At 40.3% G+C, this 27,338-nt stretch overlaps 1 protein-coding gene across 4 annotated transcripts in view; it reads right to left on the reverse strand.

Moving 5' to 3' along the window:
- CACNA1C (calcium voltage-gated channel subunit alpha1 C) overlaps positions 1-27,338 on the reverse strand; it is a 409,423-nt gene that overhangs the window by 129,063 nt on the left and 253,022 nt on the right. For 3 of the 4 annotated variants that reach the window (XM_064735904.1, XM_064735893.1, XM_064735912.1), the window contains exons 8-9: positions 13,653-13,756; positions 6,987-7,159 (exon numbers count right to left, since the gene is read on the reverse strand). In XM_064735904.1, coding sequence (XP_064591974.1) covers positions 6,987-7,159; positions 13,653-13,756 — 277 coding nt within the window. Of the gene's footprint in view, positions 1-6,986; positions 7,160-13,172; positions 13,277-13,652; positions 13,757-27,338 lie in introns of all 4 variants that reach the window. The other variant, XM_064735921.1, reaches the window with a different exon arrangement.

Genomic DNA, 27,338 nt, shown 5'->3' on the forward strand with positions numbered 1-27,338 from the left:
GATCTACTGCTTCCATGTTTTTTCACTCACAATAAAAAAAAAAAAAAAAAAAAGAGATTCCATATTGAGTCAGGAAGAAAATCTACTCTCAGTTTTGATTTTATTCCAATAGGAAAAAGTCAGATGTTGACATCATAGTTTTGTTGACATTGATGGAAAGGTGGAAGAAAAATCTTCCTAAATGATCTTTTTCTTTGTTACTTGTGCTGCACAGAAATTATAAAATGAAAATGATACTTGGAAATGGTAGCTTTACTTTCACCTACATCACTGAATATCATTGCCCTGTGTACTCTGCTACCACAGCTACCTACAGGGTCACTATAAAGCCTCACAAAATGCTCTTAAAAAAAAAAAAAAAAAAATTACTATTATTCCTGACCTGTATAGCTTTTCCTTTTTAGGATATCAGAGTTTACCTGGATCTGACCACACATTTATTTCAGTATTATTATGGAAACCACATGCTTGTAATGACTGTGGATCCCATTCATGCCAGACACAACTGCATTTTAGCCAGTGGAATGCAGCACTGGACAAACAGTGCTCAGGGGAGTGCCCAGCGCTGTAAGAGATTTCAGACCCCAGATACCTCACACTCTCCCTTTGGTGGATGCCAGTTACACAATACTGAAGTGATGTGTGAGCACTGAGAGCCTCTGTGCTCCAAGACCTCACACTGGGCAACCTTTTGGAGTGCTGACATGAGCATGTTTTGTTATTGACCTTGGATCAAACTGATTGGGGCCCAAGTCCTTATCCAGGCAAAATCCCCAGGAATTTCAGTACAAATTTTGCCTGAGGACCGTAGGAGTGATTCAGACTAATGTGAGAACTAATGTCCTGGAAGCTTTTTCTAGGCAGCATCCTAATTATAGACTCAAGCTTGACATCTGTAGCACAAACCCATGCTGCATTTTGCAACCTGAGCCTCTCTGTGAGGAACCACAAAACAAAAACAAAGCTGACTTATTCACAAAGGCCTTTCATTAGGTGTCCTCAGACTCTGGTATTTAAATTAAGAGCAGTGTGTGAGCTGTTTCAAAAGATGACAAGGTAGGAAAATGCCACTGGGTTTATTTTCTATTGGGCACAGCACACAGCTGGGAGCTGCTGTCACTCCTGTCCAAACAAACCATATGTTGGAACCTCTGCACATTAATACATGGATTTTTTTTCCCCCTAGAACAACCTGTTGGCACAGTATACACTTCTTTTGTCCCTCTATCTCCAGGTGAAAGAGAATAGATCTATCCCAGTTGCTAAACTTGTGAAGTACCTATCAGGTGCCCTTGGGAAATGCCTACAAATTGTTGGCACTGCATCTCATCTCTTCTGGGTTACCAGATGATTATTTTCCACATCAGTGGACAATGATAAAAGTAGAAGAGATTGTGCTTTCTTCCTCTTTAGATGAGGTGTTGACAGACAATAAATCATTTCACAAGACTGGCATTGATTTCCTTGTATTTGGATATGGAAAGCAAAATGCAACCGCCTTCTATGATGCCTTTCTCAAGCCACCAACTGGTATTGGAGGAATTAAATTAGTAAGGGTTTCATTTTCCAGTCTGTGCCTCTCAGAGCTTTTGTTTAGATGATCTTAAATTCCATGCAAGCCCCATGTGGATTTTTTAAAATTGCTTTTTGACAATATCTGTACCTGCCTGTCAAGGGGTGGTTGTCCATGTCCTTCCATGTGTATGTAAAATACATCAGGACAGATTCCGTGGATGAAACTAGAATAATGCAGGATGAACTAATTTGCTGTTGGCAAACAAGTTCAAGTGTGCTCTGCTAAACAGACATTAACTCAGAACAGCCTCTTTTTGCTCATACTGTAAGAAGACAGGGGTTTTAAGGCAGTGAGGGTCAAGACTGGATGTAAAATATATATCTTTTTAATATCCTCTCTCTCTTTTTCCCCTCTGCATCTTCCATGTTGATTCCCCAGCTGTGCACTTGCCCATTAAATTTCATTGCAGAAGATGGACCAAGAGTATTTTAGGCCACCCTGAAATTTTAGCTTGCAATCCAGTCTTTGAAAATCCTTCCTACCTTAGACATTATCCCAGAGTACCATGATATTTTATTTCAGGCTGAAAGTAATAAGCCAGTAAAGTCAGAACACTAAACACATGATTTGGAGGCCACTGAGCAGGCTGACATATGAAATTATGAATTATGACATATGAAATTACTAAATGTACAAATTAAAGAAATGTACAAATTGAAGTTGGTGTTCTTTTACCTTGGTATCATGACTAGATCTGTACACAGAACTCTCTCTGTCCAACAGCTCCACATCACTAACTTTCCCAAAGGGTTGCACAGAATTTAGTGACAGCTTTCATTCAAGTCTGTGGAGGGTATTTTGTACATAACCTCACTGAAATCAAGAGTCTCTTTGTGGTGCATAAATTGACTGTGCAAAAGGAAGCCAAGTCAACAAGAATTGGATAGATAAATGCTAAAATGCCTGGACTTTTAGGGAGAGGTGATCATGCTTTTTCCCCTGTTACTTAATAGAGTCAAACTACTATTGGAGTTCTTGGAAATAAAGCCCTGTTTGGGTTGAAATTACTAAGGCTTCTATTTCTAGAGTTCTGAAACTCTTCCCTTCTATTTAAACTACCATCTCTCCTGTTCTCATTTATGGCCTGATGTGCAGAAGCACGAATTGTTCCCATGAAAGACAGAGATTTTCCAAAAACTGTAATGGTCTAAGAGGTACCAATTTCTCCTGAAATTTTCTTTTTCTGCTGAGAAGTTCTTCTTTGTCTCAAAATTTTTTTTTCCAGGGAAGTCTCTCATAAATCTGTGATTAAATGCAGTCTAATTCCCAGTTATGGAGATGTTCAAAAGAAACAGTGGTTGAAAGAGTGAGACAAAACCTATAGTCCACCAAAAAGTTAGGTTGTCATTGACTCCTTAGAGGCAGCAAACTCAGATGTTAATGTGCGTTTCCAAAGGTCACTAAGGCACTACAGCAATGCTCTGAAGGTGAAGATGGAGGACTATTTCTTTTAAAACTGATTAATTTTTAATATATATTTTAAAATCTGCCTGTATGTCTGTACTTTTTGTCTTCACTTGTGCACTATTCCCACTTCAACAGAGGCATAAATCTGCATGTACAGACACACACTTTTCATTATTTAATGTACCACCTGAAATATTATATGATTTTGATCGGCAACTCATTGATTTGTACTGGATTTTTTTCTGCTGTGCTACACGAAAACTTAATTATCTACAGCCATCAGTTCCATTACAATAGGGCCTTGAAGAATGATTAGACTTTTAATTTTAGTAGGGTAAGCTACTTGCAAATCAGTTCTTGAATTTACAGTACAATGTTGGATATGACTTAACAAGAAGGATTAATTGTCTGGAATCATGGAATGCCTTTACAAACCAGTGGGGTTTTTTACTTTTAGGGACTCTGACATTACTGAGGTCAGACTCTCACTGCACATGGTGGCACCAAATAGAACTGAAATAAAGGAAACAGAGGGAGGACAAAATCTGAGCACTCAGAAGCATCAAATTAATTCACCCTGCCCATTCATAGATTATATGTGACCCCACTGCACTCGGTGGGAGTTTTGCCAATTAATTTCAATAGGAGGAGAATCTGGGTTGGACTGAAGTTTCCTGCTTCTGCCCACAGCAAGAGAAGCATTCCAGACCACTGTCAGGAAGGGAAAATAAAAGTGCAAATTCCCAGTAACTGTGGCAACAGGAGGGGCAGTTTTCTTTGCCATCCTGTAATTTTGATGGCAAATTTTGTAACTTTCTCCCTCCATCAAATTAAAGCTTTCTTGCCCCGTGGAAGGCATGTCAGGGAAAGAGCACAGAACAAGACCATCAACACAAACTGCCCTCAGAAGCCTTTTCACATTTCCCACCTCACATCTGTCACAATGGCAAATCCATGTTTGCAAACAGCATGGAAAAACTGCCTTTAAATGCTGTAATTCCTCAAAAGACAGGGAATTAGCTCAGCCTGCTCTGTGAATGTCTCTCAATCCATGTGAGCAGCAAGAGGTGATGAGCTCCCTCAGCAAAGTGCCAAGACTTCTGCTATGGAGACAAGAGCTCAAGACTGCACAGGCTGTCCAACTCTGTTTGCATTTATCTTCCTTTTTTACCCTTTCCTTCACTAAGGTCCTCTCTGCTGTATCCTTGGACTTGGTAACTTCATTAAGGGCTGCAAACACCCAGTGAGGCTTTGGGCAAGGTTTGAGAGGGGCTGCAAACATCCAGTGAAGGTCTGGACAAGGTTTGAGAGCCTCAGGAAAGCAGCAGCATATGCACAATATGAGTGATGATGCCCTAAGGACTGTCACAGGCAGTCAAACCAAAAGGGGATGCAAGTGAGTTTCTCTTCCCTTCCACCTTGTGTCCTCTGTTTTACAGGAGGCAGTGCCCATGCTGTCAAGTGGGCAGCACTCTATAAAGTTAAAAGACAGCAAAATCTGCCTCTGTAGCTGCCAAGGACAAAGAAAAGATGAGAAACATATGTTCTCTGTGTTTGGGATGATTCAGTGTAGGTAGACTACCTGGGTCAGAGCCCAGATGGTGTAAACTGCTGAGTCTCAGAACTTACATTAGCTGAGTCTCTAGATTAATAAGTATTTTTTATTTGAACTTCTGAACTATTCTGATACTTGTTATTAAAAAAAAAAAAAAACAACAAAAAAAAGCCAAGCCTCCAAACTACCTCCAAGGGAAAAGCAAAGAAGCAAAAACTGATGTGAGTTCTTTAAAGTATTGGTGTGAATCAGTGTCAGAGCTCAGGCAGGAGCACATGTCCTCTGAGCATCAGTGCAACACCTCTGATGCAAAGGCCACACCTGAAGTTTATTGAGCTAACACAGCAGCTTAAGGAGGTCTGAACTACCCTGCGTGCTCCAGTCACCTGTCATTTGAAATTCTCAAGGCTGATACCTCAAAAGTCAACATTAATTAGTCACTGAACAAAGTGTGCTTGAAAGGGCAGTCACAGTCAGCCATGGAGTTCAGATGCTGTGCTAGAAACAGAAGGTGATGAGATTTGATGAGCACTTGAACAAAAGACACTGAAGGTGCACAGGAGGCAACTGAGCTAAACAAAACAAGGAAGACATTGTAGTCTTGGTGATGTAAGCTTGGACTGAGAGTAGGTGGGATTCAAATGTCTTGGGAACACTCAAGCCAAAGGGATTCATGAGGGAATTTACATCTGTGCCATCTGTCCTTCACTTATTTTGTAAATGGCTTTTGGGAGAGAAATAATGCCATCTTTCTCTTCCAATTTAACCCTACTGGTGATTGACTGCTGGCAGGAATGCCAAAGCATTCAACCCAGGAGATAACACACCAAAAATAAACCTCACCCTAAACAAAATGCCCTGCCCTGTCACTTACTCACAGTGCCTTTTCTGTGATGTCATCTTAAGCTGAAACCATTACTTCTCAGTTCTTCTGGCTCAGATGTGAGATAATTTTGATAAACCATGTCTTACAAAACTCACCTTATCAAATTGACCAGGAAGAACTGACAGCAAGCTGGAGGTGTGTTACCTTTCACTTCTTAATATCACCACCCACAAAAGGGGCTTGTTAGCTCAAATATGGATTGACCACACTCAACAGTACATGCAGTGAGTCCTCACCTGATTTATTCATCTATGGTACGCCACTGAACATTTTGGACATGATTAATACAGTTATTTCTAAGTGATTGCTGAAGTAAAAGTAAACTATATAAGCTATGAAAATACCAGCATAAAAACCAAAATAACCTGATTTGGGAAAAGTCTGAGCAAGTCACCACAGTGACTGTTTCAAGTCCAGATACCTAAGTACTGTGGGTATAACCTGATATTAATCATCCAATTTTTTTTTAGAAGAACTTCATTGTATTGGCAACAATAGTGGTTACTAATATTCTAAAGGTCATGAACAGCTATTAAAAATCTTGCTGAAGAAAGAAAAGCACAACTTTGCCATGTCCAATCTTCCTGTTACTGGAAGCTATGTTTGTGATGGAATCCCATAGACTTTGATTGTTTGGAGAGAAGGGTGATATCTAGGGACATGTTTCATGTCTTGTCTTCCAAAATCAAACAAAGAAAATGCACATTCCAGTGATGAAAGTCAAGAGTAGAGCCATTGTCCATGGGCTTTGTAAAGGTTCCAAGTCTGACATTTCCTAAGTGCACAACCAGCAATGACAACTCCTAAGTGGCTCTGAAGTGTTACACAGCTCGTGTTGGTAAAAGAGAAGGTGGCAGAAGATTCAATAATGGTAATAAAATGTTGGGGAAGGGCTGCTTTCTTCAAGCCCTTCCTTCTTCAGGATTTCTAATAAGGGGTTGTTGGTGAATTTGCACTTTGTACAAACACCTTGTCAAGTCCAAAAAAGAAGAGTAAGAAATAGCACCCTTAGAAGAAATGTCAGAGAGCTTAACTCATCCTGGCAAAAGCAAACACAAATCCACTGATTTCAGTGGAGTTACAGATGGCCCCCTTAAGGTACAACAGAGCTGATTTGGCCCTTTTGCCATACTGTCTCTCTGCTTTCCCTGAGAAACCTTTGCTTCCAAAGGAACCAGCCATATGCAGAGCCTGCAACAATGAGCTTCAATTAAATAAATGAACATAGGGCACACTTGTATTTCAAAACTTTTCTCAGTAGTAGACTGTACCAGCAAGTATTGATCTTTCATCTGTTTAATTTCAGGATCTAATGCCCCTATCACAGACTAAACACTGATCTGCAGAATATCAATTATTGTACACGTATTTCTGCTTCCCATGGTTTCCCACAAGCACTAAATTGGAGTCATGTATAAGCATATTGCATGTCTCAGGAAGAACTTGTTCTTCCTTAGAAGCCACCTCAGCACTCCAGCAGATGGGCACAGGCTTTGTGGCTAAAAGCACGGAGAGAGACAGAGAAGGAGAGAGAGAAAAAGAAAGATAAGAAAGTTGCTTACTGTTTCGAGGCTTCTCCTCATCCATGCCTTCATCTTCATTTTCTGGATCAATATCTTCTGCTTGAGTTATCCAGTCTAAGTATCCCTTCAGATCCTCCTCTAGCTGCTGCTTTTCCCGAAGCTTCTGGAAATCGCCTCGAGCCTTGGCCTTTTCTCTTTCTTTGGAAAACTCCCTAGCAAGAGGGAGGGAGGGACGGGACATGGGTGGAAATGAGGAAGAGATGGAAGAAAAACAATGGGTTAGATTGATTTCCACCAGAAAGTCTTCTGAGTCTGTGTAGCACATCCAGCTGTTTCTATTCTCTCCAGACAAACACATGTATGGAGCATCCTTGCTGTGCACACAGATGCAAAACAGCTGGAGTGTCCACATATCTATCAACACTTAGGAAAAGACTGATACCTTTTTCAAAACTTCCCTTCTCAGCATTTGATTGATAATTCAAATAAAATATATATATGACATTTATGTACAATTTTGTGTACAATACCAGACATTTTCTAACATTCTGTAAACACTTTATATTCTCCAACAGTTATCTACAAATGTCTGTATGAATAATGGTTAAAGATGAACTGTTTGACAATAATCTGACATCTGGAGAGTGAGCTGGTGGCTCTAATTTCTAGCCAGGTTTCAACCAGCGTTTAAGATTTTATACTTCATCACAACTAAATTGGGCTGGTTTCAGTGTAATTAATGGTACTCACAATCCTGTACACATTTAATTATGGACTATTTCACCCACAGTAAGGGAAAATATAGTTAAAAACTCAGACCTCAAAGTTTTACTGAAGACTTTCAGCATTTGAGGCTGTTATCTGACATGAAATACATTTTTCAAATCTCACACTGGATGGACAAATACAATAAATTATGGATAGACAAAACTAAGAGAGTCTGCCAGAAAGTGAACAGGGCAAAACATTTGATGATAGTTTTATGAAAGAACACTGTTGGGAATACAGACTTAAAACAGGGCATAAGAACAAGAATTTCCTGTTGCTTTGTTATGATCCTGGATTTGTTATGATTCTCAGCTTTGCCTTCTTTTTGGCTGCAGTGCTGTTTCTTCTCCTCTTTCAGCAATAATTTTTTTCAAGAAATGCTGACCTCCCTTATTTAGAGACTGATGTAGTTCTAACCCAGGTTTTAACACTTGTATTTTAAAAAGTAAGTTTAATGATTGTGAAAATTGCTGGACCAAGAATACTTAAGCACTAAGTCTTATATCTGTTGAAGCAGATCACTACACAAGACACACAGAGCAGATAATACAGGCCACTCTTTCTAGGAAAAGAGGTAAAGCCATTCTCCCCAGTGCATTATCCATTACTGTTGCTGAAGACTGTCAGCAGTGAATAGATTTAACAAAATGCTACTCCACTTGCCATTTGTCTTAGGTTTGCTCCTGCAAAAATGAATAGGAAATCTACCACTGATTTTGGTGGCATAATATTAGGATAATGGAAATCCTAGTCAAAATGTGAATTTTATGAGTGCCATGTGACTGAGGTGGAGGTGGGTATCTAACAGTGATGGTGAGGTACTTTCCTCCTGTCTGGTCCAACACCTGCTGAAAGACTTCCATGAACTTTACAGGCTTTGCATAGGGTTTTCAGAATTCTGAGCTGTGCATGAAACCAGCACTGTAGCAGGATCAAAGCAGGATGATCCCTTAATTTGTAGCCAAAATATGTGACAATGACAACGTATGCCAGTGACATTGGAACCCTGTTATATTGCTGAGGGTTCAGGTCCTCCCAAGAAAATGTGATAAAAAAGGTGGAGGTGAGGAAGAGAACCACTGGCTTCTCTGGCCTGATGTTAGTCCACATTCAGCTCTGGGTCCAAACTTAGCCTCAAGGCTTGGAAAAAATGAAAAATGAAATTTTCTCATACTGGGAGTGATATTTTGTTATTCACAATATAAAAGAAACAAATAAGCCCAACAATAGTAATAAAAACTGCACAAAGATTGTTAGGAAAAAATCAATCACTGGTGGTTATATTTTCTGCTTCAGTAACACCTTTCCCCTGGGTGTGCTACACTGGTGTATCCATATTAATGAATTAACTCTTAAAAAAGAAAACATTGAATGAATCTATGTATTATTAAGCCTGTTTGTTAAATCAAATTCAAATATTTTGATTTTCAGCTCGTGAAGTATTATTTTAGAATCTAAAACAAATGGGTCAAATTTTGAAATGGGCTGAACCTAGAGTTTTCTAACACAATGCAAAACACTATGATTACCTTGTGAAAATGACCTGCAATTCCACGTCTCTTCCCTTTGTAGAACACATGACCCTCCACATCTCAAATGACTCTCCAAAGAAGACAACTGGTTTAAATTGTCCTAATTTCTATGCTCTACTAACACTAAACCATTGAGAACAGGTGGCTCAGGAAATTGCTACTGCAATTCAAACCACCTCCCACGTGGGCAAATGTAGCTCACAATCAAGAGTTCTTATCAGTGGCCGTTTTCCATCCCATGGCAAGGGAGCTGGTGGCCCCAGCCCAGGCTGTATTGCAGGCAGGTGCACACATTGCTGCTGCCTCCAGCACAGCTGGCAGTAAATGGTCACTGTCTGCAGCTCCAGCAGGCAGGCCAAGCACCACAGAAGCTTTTGATGGAAGTGCCAGGTTCATCTAGAGTCTTCAAGTCTTTTTGACTTTGACTTTTTGACTCTTTCACAAAAAAGGCTGCACAATCATGGCAGGGTGAGGCCAACAAAGGCTCGCAGAACTAGCAAGCAATCTGTCCTTTTTCAGTGAACCCAAAACATCAGTATAACAGTGGGTGAATCTGATTGTTTTTACACAATCCAGTTTGTTTCATTTTGGTTTACTTCTCCCAGAAAATTATAGAAATGCCTGCCAGTGGGAATACCAGAGGGCAGAATATTCTGGAGAGATGTTTTCTCTGTGTGGGGTTAGAGTGGGTCAAGATCATAAACACCCAGCTCTGCATTATGTGCTGTTTCATAAGAAAATTTCTCTTTCCTATCCCAGTGATGGAATTTAGGTTACTCTTGTTGATATGATTTCTCACACTTAGAGGCGAGATGGAAAGTGAGCAAAACAGCAGAATTCTAACAGTTCAAAACTTTCTTACTACTCAAAGTGGAGCACAAGGCTCCAAACCTCATCCACCCTGAGAAGTACACCAAGGAATGGGAAGGGTTGGAAGAAGGGACAGAAAATTAGGAAAAATACCTGAAAGGTCATACAACCTGCTGAAGGAGGAGCTACAACCATAGCCAGCCTCCTGTTCACTCTGACCTCTTTCTTGACAGCAAAACATCAAAAGCAGCCAACTGTGTTTTGCAGGATCCTCTCAAAGCAGAAGAAACCTCTATTCTCCTGCCCTCCATTTGCCTTAGGCAACTGCTTGTTTGGCCTCTGTCCTGGGATTTGGATCAAAATATAAAGGAAATGGGACTCTATATTCTTAGATGTACTTGTCTGAAGGATGAACCTCCTCTGCCTTTTTTTTTCCTCATTAATTAACTGTAACAGATAACACAGATGTGAACATCTCTGATCTAAAGTGACTTCTTATCACTGCTCAGAGCAATGATGTGGAATTGTTTTGCCTGGGCTTGAGGAGGTCTGCTGTGTGATCTGCTGACTGGATATTCCTTAGGAGTACATGAATTTTGTACTGTGCTCAGCCAAGTCAGGAGGAGATTACAGCTCCACATATAAATACTCTGACATGCTATTTAGGCTAGTATGTGATTAGTAAATTCACCAGGACCATGAATGGATGATATACCTGAGGAAAAACAAATTACAAAAGAGCTCTTTCAGCAGAGCAAAATTCAGCATTTCATTTTGCAGGTGCAATCAAGGTGTCTCTGTGAGTACAATTAATTACACTTATGTATTCAGAAGTGATTACCCTCCTCCCCCCAAGCTAATCTATCATTTGTGAAGCCTACCTACACAACATGCCTGCTGAAGCTTCTGAAATAGATAAATGGGGAAAAAAATCAGAGATGCCCAGAATGGATATTCAGAGATAACCAGGAATGCTGCTTTGTATCTAGAACGGACAGGTGGATCATCAGCATAGATCAGACTAATAGCAATAGCAAGTCTTCGAGAGAAAAAGCTGAATCTGCAAAGTGAAGACACTTTGTAACTCAGCAGAATTTAAAATTGCTTTAGAAAGTTAATTGTTTAGGAACTGCTTATATAGACCAAAGAAAATTTGGAACATTTCTCCCATAATTTCTGTGTTTTTTCATGGATGCAAATTCTCAAGTTTCTTTTTACTTTTCTCCAGTTGGGGACATTTTTGCAGAAACAGTGCAGCTGTCATAACACTGTGAAGACAGCCAGAAAGAGTGACTCACAGCTTAAACAAGGTGAACTTCATCTTTGATTTTCAGTTCCCTCTACAGACTGTTTCCATCTCCTACCACTAACTGTGGTGGTTTAGCTGCAGTATGGCAGGAGGTGGAACATTTAGGCCTCAAAACACTTTTTTGAGTAGAAAATAAAAGAGTGAGGAAACGAAACTATTAATTATGCACAGGTAAAAATCCAAGTGCAGGTAAATTGAATCAGCAGTGCTTCAATACTGAGCACTCCCCATGGCTGGGCTCACAGGCACTTTTTATCCAATCAGATACCACATAATCTTTAACAATATTTCTATAGGGTCCTTGAGTGCACCTCTGATGGAACAGATCCCTTTCCCTGTCAGCTGATCATCATCCCCTACCAGTGCTGACATCCTTACCTGCTGGCCAGAGTATCCACCTGGAGGAATGATGAGTTTGTGTTTCAAAACTGTTCCAGGGCATCACTCTCCAAATATGCAAACACAGATTATTGCCCAACACTTCATTACTGAGTTTTCTCCACACTTCCATTATGGTGTGGAATTCCTTCTCCTTGCAGCAGCTGTCACAGTGGCTAGTCTCCTTCAATGGAGTCAGGAAGACAGAAATAATACCTCCTGCAGACCTTCTATTACCTGTGTCTTTGCCAGATGGCCAAAGGTGGATCTTTTTCCCCAGTCCCACTGCTGCCCTTCCTATCTTGTTGGCCCAAGTACCGAGGGCATAATTTCTATGAGGCATCAAGTCCTCTCTCCTGCTCAGAGATCATTTTCCTTGTCTTTTGATCAAAAGACAAGGGACTTCAGGGCTGCCTGCTCAGGCAGCAGGTACAGGCCCTAATGAAACTCATTTAGAGCTCATCAGAGGGGGCAGGGTGGTAGAAACAAAAAGAGGATGCATAAAAGTCCTCATACCATATTTATCCATGTACACAGAATGCCTGTAGCCCCCAGTCATGCCCAAATATGGAACTAGAAGCCTAATCCTAGAAGATTTTTTTTTTTTTAAATCTTGCAAGGAATGTTTGCTGGCTTGATTCCTTAAATTATGTGTCTCCCCAGGGGCAGTAAAGTTTTTAACTACTGGGGACAATACCCATTGTTTTTAATCAAAGCTACTAAAATGATGCTTTGCAGCGAGGGTTGTACTGCAGAACTGAAATACAGCTAAATGTCTGGATGTCTTAAAAATGCTTAAACACTAAAAGGACTTCCCCTGCTTCTCTAGTCATCCTTGGAAAAGGTCAGAGGGAAATGATCTTTTCTCCCTGCATCATGCCAAGTTTGCAATCTGCACAATAGAGAAGATGGGCTTACTGAAGGAGAAACGTGCCCAAGACTCTCTCCAGGGAAAATGGTCTCCTGGTAGGCTGTGCTTCAGATGTTCTAAACAATGTGAAAATTTCTCCTGTGAGAAGACATAATTTGGCAGGAATCTCATCCTACAGATGTAAAGGGATTTGTCTCATGCTCTCATTCCTCCTTCAGTCCTACTGACTCTTCCAGAAATTCTACTATAATCCCCTTCTATGGTGTGTGGATTGCTTTGCCCACAGGAGAGCACAGCGCTGTCCTCTTCCCACAGTGTACAGGTAGAGGAATGTGTTACAGACAAAAAATTGTCTTATATTCTTTTGATTTAGTCAAAAGACTCCTTCTGTGATACTAGGAATGCTGTATTTTGGTATTGGCACAGCAATAGCCTAGGCCTTAAGGTTCTTGAGAACAACCCACCACTGATCGTTGTTTTGGTAACCAGAGAGTAGGAATAGAAATACAAATTTTTAAAAATAAACAATAATAAAACATTTTCCTGGTACTGCTTACCCGCTAAGTACACCGAGAACCAAGTTAAGTACAAAAAATGACCCTATGATGATTAGTGTAACAAAATAGATCCAGGGCCAGTCCCTTCCTATGGCATCATTGACCTGGAAGAGTGGAATGATAATTAGTGAGACAAGCTCAGATTCTGAGCACTGCAAGGCTCCAGCCAAAGAGATCCCAAGTCACCAGCAGTAAGGTTCTTCAATAGCCAGTTTTCTGGAAATTTATGACAGGTTGACATAAATAATTTTGAAGGCCCTGAGGTTGAATTTCTCTGTCAGGGAATAACACCGCTTTTGTTACCTGTATTGTTATTTGCAATATTTGGACATTTTGTCAAAGTATTTCAGAGCTGATGTGAAGCTTCCTTGGATTCAGATTTTTAATCCCTCTGAAAGTATCCTGGTGACAGGGAAGAACCCTTATTATGGAGTCTTGCCCTGTAGCATTGGAAAAAGGACACCAAAACTGTCAGCTTACCCGCTCAACACACCAAGAACCAGATTTAGAACGAAAAAGGATCCAAAGATGACCAGACTGACAAAATACACCCATGGTAACTCATAGCCCATAGCGTCCTGCATCTGGAAAGATGAAGGAAAGTTAGAAGACAGAGAGGGAAAGCAGAAATGATTAGGCAAAGGAGCAGATGGAAAGGTCTGTAAATAGAGCCTGTGGTTGGTTTACACATAATCATACCAAGTGTTTCTCTTTGTTCTTTCTGATGTGACCACTCCTTTGATTATTTTTTTCATCTATTTCCTCATTGTTCTATTATTAGTCAGTGACTAATACAGCCTAAGATATAACAATGTGCCCTACTGGCACTTCCTGGGATGATCAAAATTGTGGACTGACTTTTTGGAATTTATTTAAAACACCTCAAAGGGTCCACCCCATGAATTCTAAACTTGGCTGCTCACATATATGTCCCTCTGCTGCCAGGGAAAATACTTCTAGTTTTTGGTAGGCATTGCCACAGTGTACTGTCAGACCACATTTACTTCCCATGTGTAGCACAGGTACCTCAGAGAGGAGCAGGTGGGGACTGGGCAAATACTGATCTTTCTGTGTAAATCTTCACAGTTTACCACCGTGAGGGCAGCAGCTTTGTTCTTTCAAGGAAGGTCTTTTCAAGGCCCACCATGTTCTGACCTGGCCAAGTGTTTCCTAAAGCTTCCTCACAAGCTTCATTCTCTTGACTTGAAGGATGATTCACTTATCTAAACACAATTCCTACACAACTGAATACTAGGAGAATCTAAGAGTGTAAACTGAATTACATGGATTTCACACTACTTTAAGCCTCTTCACATGAAGGAGGGAGACTTATCTTAGCACCAGAACCTGTATTATATGAGGTCCAGTTCTAGCCCACAATAAGATCTTGTACATATTCTAAAAGCATCTTGTACATAAACGCTATTTCATCTTGAAGTCTCCTTCAAAGTTCAAAATTTTGGAAAGTTGCTGGATACCTTAACAGAATCTCACTTTCATAAAAGTATCAAAAATACCAGAGTCCCTTCTTTACTCTTCATAAACAATTATCTTTGAATCCAGAAATAGCATCATTAAAGAAACAGATGGTGGTTAACATTTTCAGGAGCACTAAATTGATTTATGAACATAAATTGCAGAATTTAAAGTACCTAAAGGCATAAAGAAATCTAGATTCCTTTGTTTTCCACTCTTTTGAAAATTTTGTCTTCTCTTTCCAGGAAAATGCTCTTTCCTTTGCAACCTAAACATTTGTTGGAATCACAGGAGAAATATCCTTCCATACATGGACCTCAAGATTCATAACAACTCAGGAAAGGAATTTCAGACCTTCAATAGGACAATAGTACAATAATCAGTTCTTCCAAAGTAGAGTCACTAAAGTTCTTGTCTGGCAGTAGTCCACAGTCAATGGACTGATCTAGAACTCAGTCTCAGCTCCTTCAGCTGTCACTGAACTGAAGTAGACTCATTAACAAATAAACTTAAAATCTGCCTCTGTGTAAACAGTTCATCAGCTCCTTCCTCACAGGATAAATACATTTGGTGGGCAGAAGAGTATCTGAGATGCTAACATTCCCTAAGCATAATAAACGTCTCCCCTTTTTATAGTTTTGCAGGATTTTTCAGTTAGTTTATAAATCTTACTAATTACTATTTGTGCTTGCAGGCCACATTTCATCCCATGTGACCAAAAAGTGGCGCCCCTGGTGTCTGCTGCACATCAGGGCTTTAATGAGAATAAAGCATCCTCAAGTATAAAGATGGAAGCAAAAACTCACCTGAGATCCCAGTTGGGAAACCAGGAAGGCAAAATGTAAATGCCCAAGTTGGAATTAAGTAAAGAAATGAGGTTTAACACCCTCTCTCTCCTACAAAGAACACCAATATCTATTTAAAGCAATCTGCACAAACAATGAGTATGGATGACATTGAAAAACTACCATAAGAATTTACCTCTGTGGGCACAATGATGAATTGACATCCCTCTAATTATGATAGATGGTGATAAAACAGCCTGAGCTGCATGGCATTTATCTATCATCAGTTTGGGCTTTTTTGTCAGCTGGAAAAGTAGAACTTCTCAAAGCTGCGGCACAAGGGAATTGTAAAGAGCAAAAGCCAGGGTGCCAGGTGCAGAGGTCATATTCATGTCAGAAGAAGAACAAACCTTCCCTGGCATGAAGAAATTTCCAGATGGCAAGAAGCTTCCACCATGCCCTGGTAAAGTATCTAACTAGAATATAGTGTACTCTGTTATTCCCAATGCCTGCACAATTGCATAACAATTGTACCAGCTAGCATCAGCACAAATTAGTCCTGTAAAGCAGACCTGCATTCTGGTACAACAGAGCATTTGGGACTTCTCAGACTGAAAATTTCAGAGGTCAGCTTTTTATCTCCTTTTTATTGCACATTTATATACATAAGAGAGAAGCTGAGGGGCAGAGACAGCAAGAGCTTCTCAAGCATAGAGAAACTGCCAGTATTTGGCAGACAGCTGAGTCTGTCTCTGTTCCTGGACTTCTCTATGTTTGGTGCTCTGTCTTTTTTTCTTTAGTAGCACATGAGATTATTCCTGTGGGACTGACCCACAGGTGACAGGAATGTATGTTATATGAACATATAATGTTAAGTGTTTGTTAAATTATGTTAAAACCTCCCTGCAATAAGGAAACAGTACACTGTGAGCTTACACTGTGAGCTCCTGAAAAACAGCTGCAGGAGAAATGCAGAGAAATAGGTTGGTTGGTGAAAGCTGGGGGAAAAGAATAGGAATAGACTTACTCAAAACAATAATAGCAAGGCCAGGAGTGTTGCCTTCTGCACCCTCCTGAGAGCAGAAAATGAAGTCTGCAAAATACATTTTGTACTGCTATCCACAAAGAACAGGAACCAACTCAGTTATAGGTTACCTCTCCAGGATGAGCAGCTCCTGATACACAGCTCAGTTTTGTGGTGCCTGAGTGCAACACTTCTCCCTGAATGTTTACTACAAACCCTAGGAATCCCAACAGAAAAGGTAGATCATCTTCTAAATTCACAGTTGTAAACAAAGACTATAATATCAACCAATTGAGGTCCAAATTACAACTTTCAGTCCAGGTGATTGCAACCTGATGCCAACTTAAGCATGTGTGGAACAATAGTTACATCAGCTGGAAGCTCAGAATGAGTGGGAAGCTGCAGATTGTCATTTATGGAAATAATTCTGCTTTCTGAGTCAAGCTGCCCAACCTCTCACAGCTCACATCTCAACACTTACATGTCACTACTCTCAACAGTGAGGAAGCTGGCACATTTCAGAGCCATGCATCATCTCTCAGAGAGCTTGGAGATAAGGATTCCTTCTCATTATTATTTCCTACATACTCTCTCTGGCACTGTGGGGACATCATTTGGCTCATTATGCCTCAGCTTTCCAATCTGCAAAGTGGGAAACTACCCTGCCTCACTGGGTACTGTCAAAGAAACCACTCAGTTGCATGACAAAAAGAGGTCATTTCAGCATATCCAAGGTCTGCTGGAAGAGCTCCATCTTTGCCAAGCACCCTTAACTGCTCTCATGTCTGTAGCGTTTCAGCAAAGGCCTTTCTCTCAATGGTACAGGTAATCACCTAGAAAAAACACCAGGGGTTTTAATTCTGTATTCTGCTGACCTCAATTACTATCAGCAGTTTCAGTAAGGGCCAAGGAATAAAAATCTTTCTTCATAGACCTTTGTACCTCTGTCTTCTGGTTCTTCGGAAGACACAGGTGAGATCACATTGGTTGTTTGGTCATTTTTTTTCTTTCCCAGGGATAATAGTCTGGCACATTTGCAAGTGTCTCATTCCTTACACAGGCACCATAGTTCAAAGACAATATAATAAAACCTATTACCATAGTGGTTGAGCATCACCAAGCACAGGCTTTCAGTCTTTTAATGGGAGGGGTAGGCACAATTCACTAAATTCTGCTGACTTTACATGTCACACACTCACACCCTGACACTTTGTGGTCAATGTCTTTCAAAAACAACAGAGGGTCACAGGAAAAGTTTAATCCATCAGAAAAGGGCAGCTGGAAATCAGTCAATGGAAAGCAGCAAGCTGAATAAAATGAAATCTGCCTTGCTCAGTGCACAGTGCTGGAGAGCTGCAGCTTAATGGAAAGTAAGTTAGGGCACCTGGGCTAGGCTTCTGTTCCTCAAATAAATTGTTAATTGATTTCTAATGACTATAGAATGGTGTGATAACACTTTTTAAAATGCTAGTATTACAAGTATTCTATAATGAAGTGTAGTATTCTATAAGGAAGTGTATAACCTTTCATAGAGTAACATTCATTGAGAGGAGCAGCATATTTATTAAAATTAAAGGGCAGCAAATTTGGAAATTTTGCATAGAAATGCTATTTTCTGTAACCCATCTGTGGAATTTACTGCTTCAGAAAACAACCTAGCCAAAACTAATGGCTATGGCCAGTAGGAAGATCTCTAGCTGAAACCAAGTGTTTCTTGTGACAATCTAAAATTGGAGATTATTGGGAGTGGAAGACAGCAGAAATAAGATATAACAAATAACTGTCATTAAATCTATCCTTCAGCTTGAAGACTTTGTTTTGAAAACCATCTTTTTTGGGAGCAGGGCTTAAGCACCTTTCTTACTTTTGGGATGTGTAGAAGTCATTTCCTCAGCTCAGATCAAAGATCTCATGGCAGGCAGAGCTCAGGGGATGCATAAAGGGCCATGCAGGTACTGATGAGAGATTGGGATATTTATCATTGATCAAGGAGGTTTTGTTTCAAACATAAATTTTCCTTTTCCACCTCCTCTTTTGAAATTTGCACACATACAGTCAGGGAACAAAAAAGATGTCATAAATCCAGGTGATCCTTCAGAAATAAGGTAGGGTGAATTTCCTACAAAGTGCCTGCATACATCTGTCCAGTGAAGAACCAAAACTTTGAAACATCTACCTTTCCTCATGCTAGATATATTTCATCAGCAGAAACAGATGAAGAAGAAAATATTCATCCTAAATGAGAAAAATTATATTGCTGGCAGCTCCTAACAACATCTAACTAACAACCATAACTGGTGACAGCCAGATTTTTGAGGCTGCTCTGCAAAGAAGAAAAAAATATTTTCCTCAACAAAACAGTATCTTCTGGTTAACTTTTCAACTGCAGACCCTATTTGGGCTTAATAACCCTTGGCTCTGCAGTACTTTGAGTCTTTACCTTGAAAGCTCTTGGGAATTATCAGAGGACATGTGACAAGAAGGTTTGACTCCTGCCTTTCTCTTAATTTCTGCTTACAGAGCTGAGACATCTGGGAATTATCTTATTTGGTCTTAACTTGCAGTGGGTAATAGGATTGTGATTATTGAGACTGTGACACAAATAAATCAACCCTCAAATATGCAAAAATTTAGTGTTTTTAGCTCTGGTAATGAACCCTGTACATTATGTTTTTATCTGATTTCTAAACTCTATACTTCTTATGTTATAATGGGACTTTTAATGTAATACTTGTGATAATTATATTAACTATGCAATTTTTAATATATTGTAAACCTTGCTGCTTTTAACCAGGAAATTGCTTATTATTATTCTCAATTTCTAATTTTACAAATCTGTAAATGCTTAAATGAAGCCCCAAAAATATGTCAATGAGGTGACACCGAATTAAAGATTGAGTTACAAGAGACACAGTACTAAAATTGACTTTCTATGTATGATAGGCTCAGTAAGCCAACTTTTCCCAACCTGTGGGGAAAACCATGAGATTGTTTCTTTAGCACTGAAATCCTGCATCTCCTGAATCTGCTGGTTTATTTGGAGCCTGAATGGTGTGAGGTTGCTGTGTATCATGTCAATAAAGACATTAAAAAAGTCATACTTTGATAAATTCCTGGTTGTTCTCCACATACACTTCAAGTAAGTCTATAGACACAACATATATTCATCTGACTTCACCATTCAGAGAAGGAGCAAGGAAAGGATCATATTTCCCAATACCCAGCACATATCCTAAAAGGTGGATTTAGTGCATTATTACATAAGCATGCAGATTCTACCTTGCAGATCCTCCATTATGTAAAATCTAATTCATTGTCTTTGCTTGGTTGGTTTTTAATCCAGCAATCATGTGTTTGTATAATTCAAGGCACATAAATGAATAATATTAATAATTACAATAATTCCACTGAGGCCAATGGTCAATATTATTGTTACCAGTGGAAATGAGCTGATATGAATAAGTGCTTTCCTTGAATAGGCTGGGGCACAGAACTGGGAGGAATGTATGATTAGGAGTTAATCTTCAGAAATTCCTCAGGAAAAAAATTGAAGCTTAATGTACATAGTGACTAAAAAATGACAAAAAACATTTAAGCATTTTCATCTATAAATTTGAGTGCATCATTAAAAGTATTATCATCTTGTTGACCTGGAATAGTCTTTCGGATGTTCTGAGTCTTTAGGACAGGTGAAAAGGAGTGGAAAATTAAGGTCTCAGAGCCTACTCAAGAGAGAGAGATGGGGGTAAAAAAATGACAAAAAATCCTAACTTTGTAATAATCAAAAATGTAAAACTAAAATAAACTAGACTGACTTTTAATGACTTAGGAACAATAGCTTGAAACACAGGCAAAGGCTTCCAGATGTCGTTGCTCTTAGTCTAGGTAGAATTTTTTGCTAAGCATCAACATCCTAATAATCTTAGAGGGACTCCAAGCCACAGTCACTCCTTAAAACCGTTCCTAAATTCACATTTTGTAGCTGGTGCTATCAGATGGATGCAAAGAAGACACCAGAGAGTTCAACCCAGCTGCAGTTTGAATAGATGACAGTCAAAGGAACGAGCAGCACCTGATCAGCTGGTCCTGTTTTTAAAATCATGTTTCTTTTATTTTGAAGTACTGAAGGAAAAAGGAAATTTTAAGCTCAGTTGTCTTCTCCAAGCTCTTGTGGCTCTACTTACTGTGTTACCTCAACTGTGGAATTTTACAAATTCTGTATGTGCATTCTCTAGGTACATATAAGTACCTAGAACTTTTTTCAATGTCTTCATGAGAAAGGCAAGACAGAGCTGGGTGAAGACAAGGGCACAGGGATCATGAACCAGGGCAGAGAATGCTCCAGACAGGTTATTCTGTTATAGACCCACTGTGGGATAAAGATGAATAATTTAGGCAAGATTCATCACATGTTGGAGAAATAGTAGGACAGTAGAAAAGCAAGAGGATTCCAATGTTTAGCTTGGTTCCCCAATTGTTCTGTATACTCTGTAGAGATGGAAAGAGCAAATTAAAATTCACTCTGAGGCAGAAACATTGACAATTTGTACAGAATTCTCTGTAGGAGCTAAATGGAGCCATTAACTGAGAAAGGACTGCCTTGATGAGGACAACAGAAACATCAAGATTCATTTGCAACAGAGAACCCTTGAGAAAGAATCAAAGAAACTGCAGCTATGGAAGATGAGTCCGGAAGAGAGAAGGGGAAGATGGCAGACAGATCTGAGAACGGGGACTCTGCAGAGTTTGCTTCTTCACCTCTCCTAACAAAGACTGAAGGTCTTCAAAGATGTTGAACCTGCTATAAATGTCCTCAACCAAGTACACCCGCCCTGACCCAGATGAAACATCACTTGTGGCTTATTAATTAAAAGCTTTTGGTGTAGCTATATTTCATTGCTACACTGCCTAAGCTCCCTGGCAAGAGGGTGCAGTCTCCAGAAGTGACCAAGATTCCCCACACAGCCCTGCACAGAAGACAAATGGAAGCAGTGCTGGGGCTAAATCTCCAGAACCATGAGATGACAGCCTCCTGCAGGAGATACACCTTGACTGGCTTGAGCTTCCTGGGGACACTGTGCAAAGGCAGGAGTCCCACAGAAGGGTCCTACCAGGTTGCTGCCACCTGCTCAAGAGCAAGGCAGGAGATAAGATCAGCTCTGCCTCAGAACCAGGTCACTGCTTGATGGCAAAGCGAAAAACATGTCAAATAGCTCATATGAGCTTCTCTAAAGTTATACAGGAATGCCATTTTGCTGTCACATGGAGCAAACCATGTTTGCTTTGGTTCCATGCAGTTTGAGGCAAGTGCATTGCTACCAGTAGAGTTTGCCTCACTTTTTTTTATAGCCACACATCTTCATCACTCATTAAATACAGGCCCTTTTCCAAGGATATTCATATTTTATCAGCTGGGAAAGACTGTATAAAGTCAGAGAAAGACAGAAAAAGGCCAAACTTGCATCTATCTAGTCCCAGATGACTGATACTGACTGTATGTTGTCACTGAGTCCTTCCACTGTGTTTTTTAGCTCTCAGTATATAAGCACTGAAATCCACAACATTATTTTACTCGTTAGTAAACTTCCACATTCATATTTCATCTGTTTTCAGCTTGGGTGCACATTGTTTTTAACAGTCTGATGTTTTTTACCAGACCCAGCCATTATAAAAAAAACAAGGTCTCTGTCTGATGGTAAGGAAGAGAATTACAGCTTGCATTCAAATACCAGCAGGTCAAAATGTCTGTGGCACACAATGCTGCAGCTGAGCTGTTTTCCACTGCAAGTTATTTCTGTTGAAAATGCTTCCTGATCCCATACTTCTCCAGCACAGCAGTTTGTGCTTGCTGGAGAAGGGGGGAATCACAGAACCATTAAGGCTGGAAAAGACCTCTGAAGATCAAGTCCAAGCACCAACCCAGAATCAGCACCCTGTTCAGCACTAGAGGGGAAATGCTGAATGTGTTTAGCAGTGTCCTAGTTAAATCTGTGGTTTCAAATGCCCTTCACCCAAGTTTACTATACAACTTCAACAGATGGCAGAGGCCATTTAACTTCACACTTTTCAAAACAGAGGGGAAAAAAAAAATCCATAAGGCTCTCCCTTCCCTTAAAAAATCCCAGCAGTGTTACTGGCCTTTGTTTTCACAAAGTTGCAACTTTTATTAGCAACCAGTAGTGCTCCAAAGGGACATGCATCGTCATGGCAAATCAGCTATCTGAAGAGTGGATTTGCTGACAAAATCTCAGCATATTAAATTTTGTTAATACAACTACCTCTGGGAAATTCCTCTAGTCAGCTAGGGGAGGGGAAACAAAAATAATCAGGAAGCTACCATTTACACATCCTCCCATCCCACCTGCAATTTTGTACTTTCTTGAGGGACCTCTCTGTTTTTCTGTGAAAACTGGAGGGTGCTACATATCTCTGCAGAATGTTTGAAAATGCAGGGATTCTGAACTCCCACTAAAAACAAGAAATCCTTACATCAAGGAAAAATTCTAAGCTCCAATAAAACCCTTGCATTGCCACCTCACTCACTTTCTCCAGGCTTATATGTAAAAGAGAGAGAGAAAAAAAAAAAGGAATGTATCTCAATTCAGTTTAACATGGAACATGTTAACCAAAAGTGAAATATTGAAATTCAATTACTGCAAAGTGATAAAGCAACTCACATTCTAGAGCATGCTGAAACAGCTGCACTTTGAGGATGTAAAAAAAATTCCCTGAAACTGTTCCCTCAGAAGTTAGATGGTTTTTCTCAGTGGTGGCTCAGGTCACCCTGTCTGCTCTGAAGCTGTCTGGGTCACACAGACCAGTGGGGAAAGAACAGGCCAGACACAGAGCCAGGCTGGGCTCTTGAAGATGCGAGGCCCAGACTGAGCAGCTCTTCAGGACTTCCCACAAACACATCCTGCGGTCTGCTATGCCAAGCCCTTGCTCTTGATCCATCCTGCTTGTTACAGATGGCTGACAGATCATTTTCCCCAACTCTCCTGTACTCAGCAGCTGACATCAATAATGATATTATACCAGCCTGCTTAATACTCTGCTCTTCATGGTTCCTGAAGAGTGGATCTGCCTAGAGGAGGTTCCTGCCTTGGAGCCCCCTGCAGTGTTCTGCCAAAGCAGAGGGGCCATGAAGGCTCTCCTTTCTCTCATCTGACTGATTACATGGGTGCTTGTTGAGTGAATTTGCAATTTGCAGAAATGCCATGGAGTGACCTCCAAAAATTGTTTGGTCTTATGTGACTTAATCAGGATTTTAATTCAGAGCTCCAGAGATGAAAGTCACAGAGATTTATGTGAGTTGCCTTATTCCCACATAAGTGTGTACGACTTTTTTTTTCCATTTAAAAGGAAAAGGTTGGGCTTTGAAAAAGTCATTCAAGAGCCCAAAGGCTATTTAGCCACAGTTCTTTCATTACAGCCACTGCAGCAGTTCCATCTCTTACTGCTACTCAGTTATGTAAAAACCTTTTTGCCCTTTAAAGTCTTTGGAAATTCACTCCAAAAGAATAAAGTGCTCAATTCAAGCATAAAAATATCCCCTATGGTGGTGTGTTTCCAAATATAAAAATTTAACTTCATCTTAGAATTCTGGGCTATCCCTTCCTATCTCTGTTTATTTTGTGTTTACATTTGCATGGCTGATTATCCAGAAAGGATTTTCTGCCTGTGTAACTACTGCTGTTTTATAAATGCTTCTATTTATCTCAGTGCAGAATGATAGCAATTTCTTCCACAGCTACATCAGAACAGTACTGATTGCTGCATGCACAGGAATATAAAAGCACACACTATTCATTGATTTCCATAGTCAATTAAGTCCTTAAAAATAAAAACTATGAAAAACAACACTGTAAGATGTAGATAATCACTACCTTCTTTAAAAAGTGAAGACAAGATTGTCAATTTTTTTTGCACTTGATCAGTTTATCCCAAGTTCTTCCATATTCAATTCACAGCCTAGGAATCCTAGGAATATTCTACATTTTAGATAATTAATCCAGTTTCCAGTTGTGAAATCAGATCCAAAATTCTCAATAAAATGTACAGTATCTAGAACTCCTAGCACACAGATAATAAACCTTTGTCTGAGAGGCACTCAGGGATACTGTAAAAGCTCTAGAGGTTTGCTGAAGAAATTATTATCAAAGAGCCTGAATGAGCTTCAGCTGCATTACTGACACAAAACTGCCCCTTCTCCTTTTCTTATGAGTCTTATAAGCAACACCACATAGGCAAGATCAACGCAACATCCTGACTGACTCCTTCTAGATGTGCTTTAGAAGTCAGTAGAGTCAATGCTCTGTGGTGAATATTCATAGAATAGTTTGGGTCTGAAAGGACCCTTAAAGCCCATCTAGTCCAACCCCTGCAATGAAAAGAGAGAACTCCCACCAGATCAGGCTGCTCACAGCCCTGCCCAACCTGACCTTTAATGTTCTCAGGGGTGGGGAGTCCATCACCTCTCTGGGCAAACTGTGCCAGAGTTTCCCCACCCTCACTGTAAACATTTTCTTCCTAATGTCTGCTTTAAATCTGTCCACTTTCCATTTGAATTCATCACCCTCTGTCCCATCACTACATGCCCTTGTAAGAGAGCCTCTCCAGCTCCCTTGTAGGTCCCCTCTAGGTACTGGGAGGTCTCCCTGGAGCTCTCCTTCTGTTCTCCAGACTGAACAACCCCAGCTCTCTTAGCCTTCTGCAGAATCACAGAATTTCCTCACAGGAGAGCTTCTCCAGCCTCTGATCATCTTCCTGGCCCTCCTCTGCACTCACCCCAACAGCTCCATGTCCTGCTTGTGCTGGGCCCCAGGGCTGGCTGCAGCACCAGAGCTGAGCAGAGGGGCAGAATCCCCTCCCTCCCCTGCTGCCCACAGCGCCTTGGATGCAGCCCAGGACGTGGCTGTGGGCACATTGCTGGGTTATGTCCAGCCTCTCATCCACCAAAACCCACAAGCCCTTCCCAGCAGGGAGACTGATACCTCTGATTGACTTCTAAACCCTTCATTTTACACTTCTGGTCTCTGTGTATTTTGGAAGATATGCTCAATATTGTTTTTAGGTCTCCAGTTTGGGTGCAGTTCAGAGGGTTGGAGTTACAAGGAGACAGTTCTAGAGTGGGCCATGGGTGCAGATAAACGACACCCTTATGACCACTCATCATACTGAGCCCTCAAATTCTACCCAGGCAGAAATCCCTCTGAAACCAATGAATAAAGCCAATATTAATGGACTAATTCTCTTTTGCAGGCAGGAAGGACTTGATATTCACAGTAACAGTGGTGAAGATTTAATTGTATTGCCCTTCGTCTTAAAAGCAAGATGTTAGAAAAGTTAAACTCAAAATAAACAATAATTTAATAAGTGGTGCTATACCCTTGTCTTGTGTCCTGACCTTGGGCCTATTTCCTTGTCTTTTTCTTTCCCAGTATCTAGGTAATGAACCAGTCTGTTATTTGTGAATTTATCTAGTAGATATGGGTCCACAGCTAACAAATCTGATGATGTATTTTTCAAAATATCATCATTTCTTGATAAAACTTGTGGTAGGGCTCAAGAAGTGCACCCTCAAACAGAGGCACTCAAAATCCTAAATTGTGTAGAAATGTCCCAGTAGTTTAGCTCTTAATTTTATAGCTCTGGGACAAAAGATTAAAGACAAAAACAGTCTTTGTGGTGATTAGACAGCAGCAATTAGGATACAGTCTAAAGAAGAACAAAAGAAAGAAAAGTGAAAGGGCAACAGAAAGACAGGGCTATTAAAAAGGTCCTTCCTACACAGGAGCACTGGGCAGAGGGTCTCTATTAACACCTCCCATAACCAACCCAAAAAAGCTTATTTTTAATAAAGAGTTTCCTTCTATATAGATGAAGAGGGCTGAGAAGTCCAAAGTTGAGTTCTGAAGGGCTCATAAAGACTTCGTTTCACACAACAAGTGTACTGAACAAATGTTCAGCAGCAGGTTTTTGTGGCAGGTGCCAAGGAGTAAGTCACTGCTGTTACTCACTTTCGAGTCAGTGGTACAGCAACCATTACAGTTGCATGCACAGTTGTTAACAAGGAAAAGGAAAACAGATTGAGGTCAGCATTTATGCAAATTAAATGTGTAAACTGCTTTTTCAGTGCATTGATGCTGTGGCCCTTCAGTGCTCTGAACTATGGCCCCTCTCCCCTTACCCACCACTGTTTCAGCAGATGGAGATGAAATAACCTCTGCAATCACAGTGATGGGCTGCTCACAGTTGCATGCTTATTCTTTGTAAATTTTTCACATTCATGCAAACCCCTGCCAAAAAGATGATTAAAAAAACCTCAACCCCACAACAATAAAAGCCCAACATTTTCTTGGAGGGGCGGAGGTGGATGGGGAATAAACACCATGGAAACATGTAGACAGATATATTCTTAGAATCAGATCATTCTCTTTTGTGGAAAGCCTTACTAATTCAAGCTTAAGTGCTGCAAGAATAAAGGGTTAGAAGGAAAAACACAGCTGGCGAAAATTGGGGGTTGCAGCTCTGCGTTTAATGTCTTCCACTTTGTGGCAATATCTCTGAATTTCTCACGTCTTCCTCATTGGCTGCAACAGGCTGGAGGAGGGGGGTGAGAAAAGCTCACAGAATCTGTCAATGCTGTCAGCAAAGTAAATTACATCTGTTGTTTGATTTGTTCCATTCTGATTTCATGATGGGAACTGTAAGGGTGACTGTAAGCCCCTGTTTCAAGCTGATTTAGTGACTCTTGAAAGTATGACCTCAAAGACTGAGAGGTGGAGGGAAGTTCCAGGGCAGCCTGTGTGTACATCTATATGTGTTTCTCTCTGCTGTCCCTGGGGATGTGATGCTCCTGAAGGTTTACACTAATTCAGT

Source organism: Zonotrichia leucophrys, chromosome 1A (assembly GCF_028769735.1).
Source record: "Zonotrichia leucophrys gambelii isolate GWCS_2022_RI chromosome 1A, RI_Zleu_2.0, whole genome shotgun sequence".
NCBI lineage: Eukaryota > Metazoa > Chordata > Aves > Passeriformes > Passerellidae > Zonotrichia > Zonotrichia leucophrys.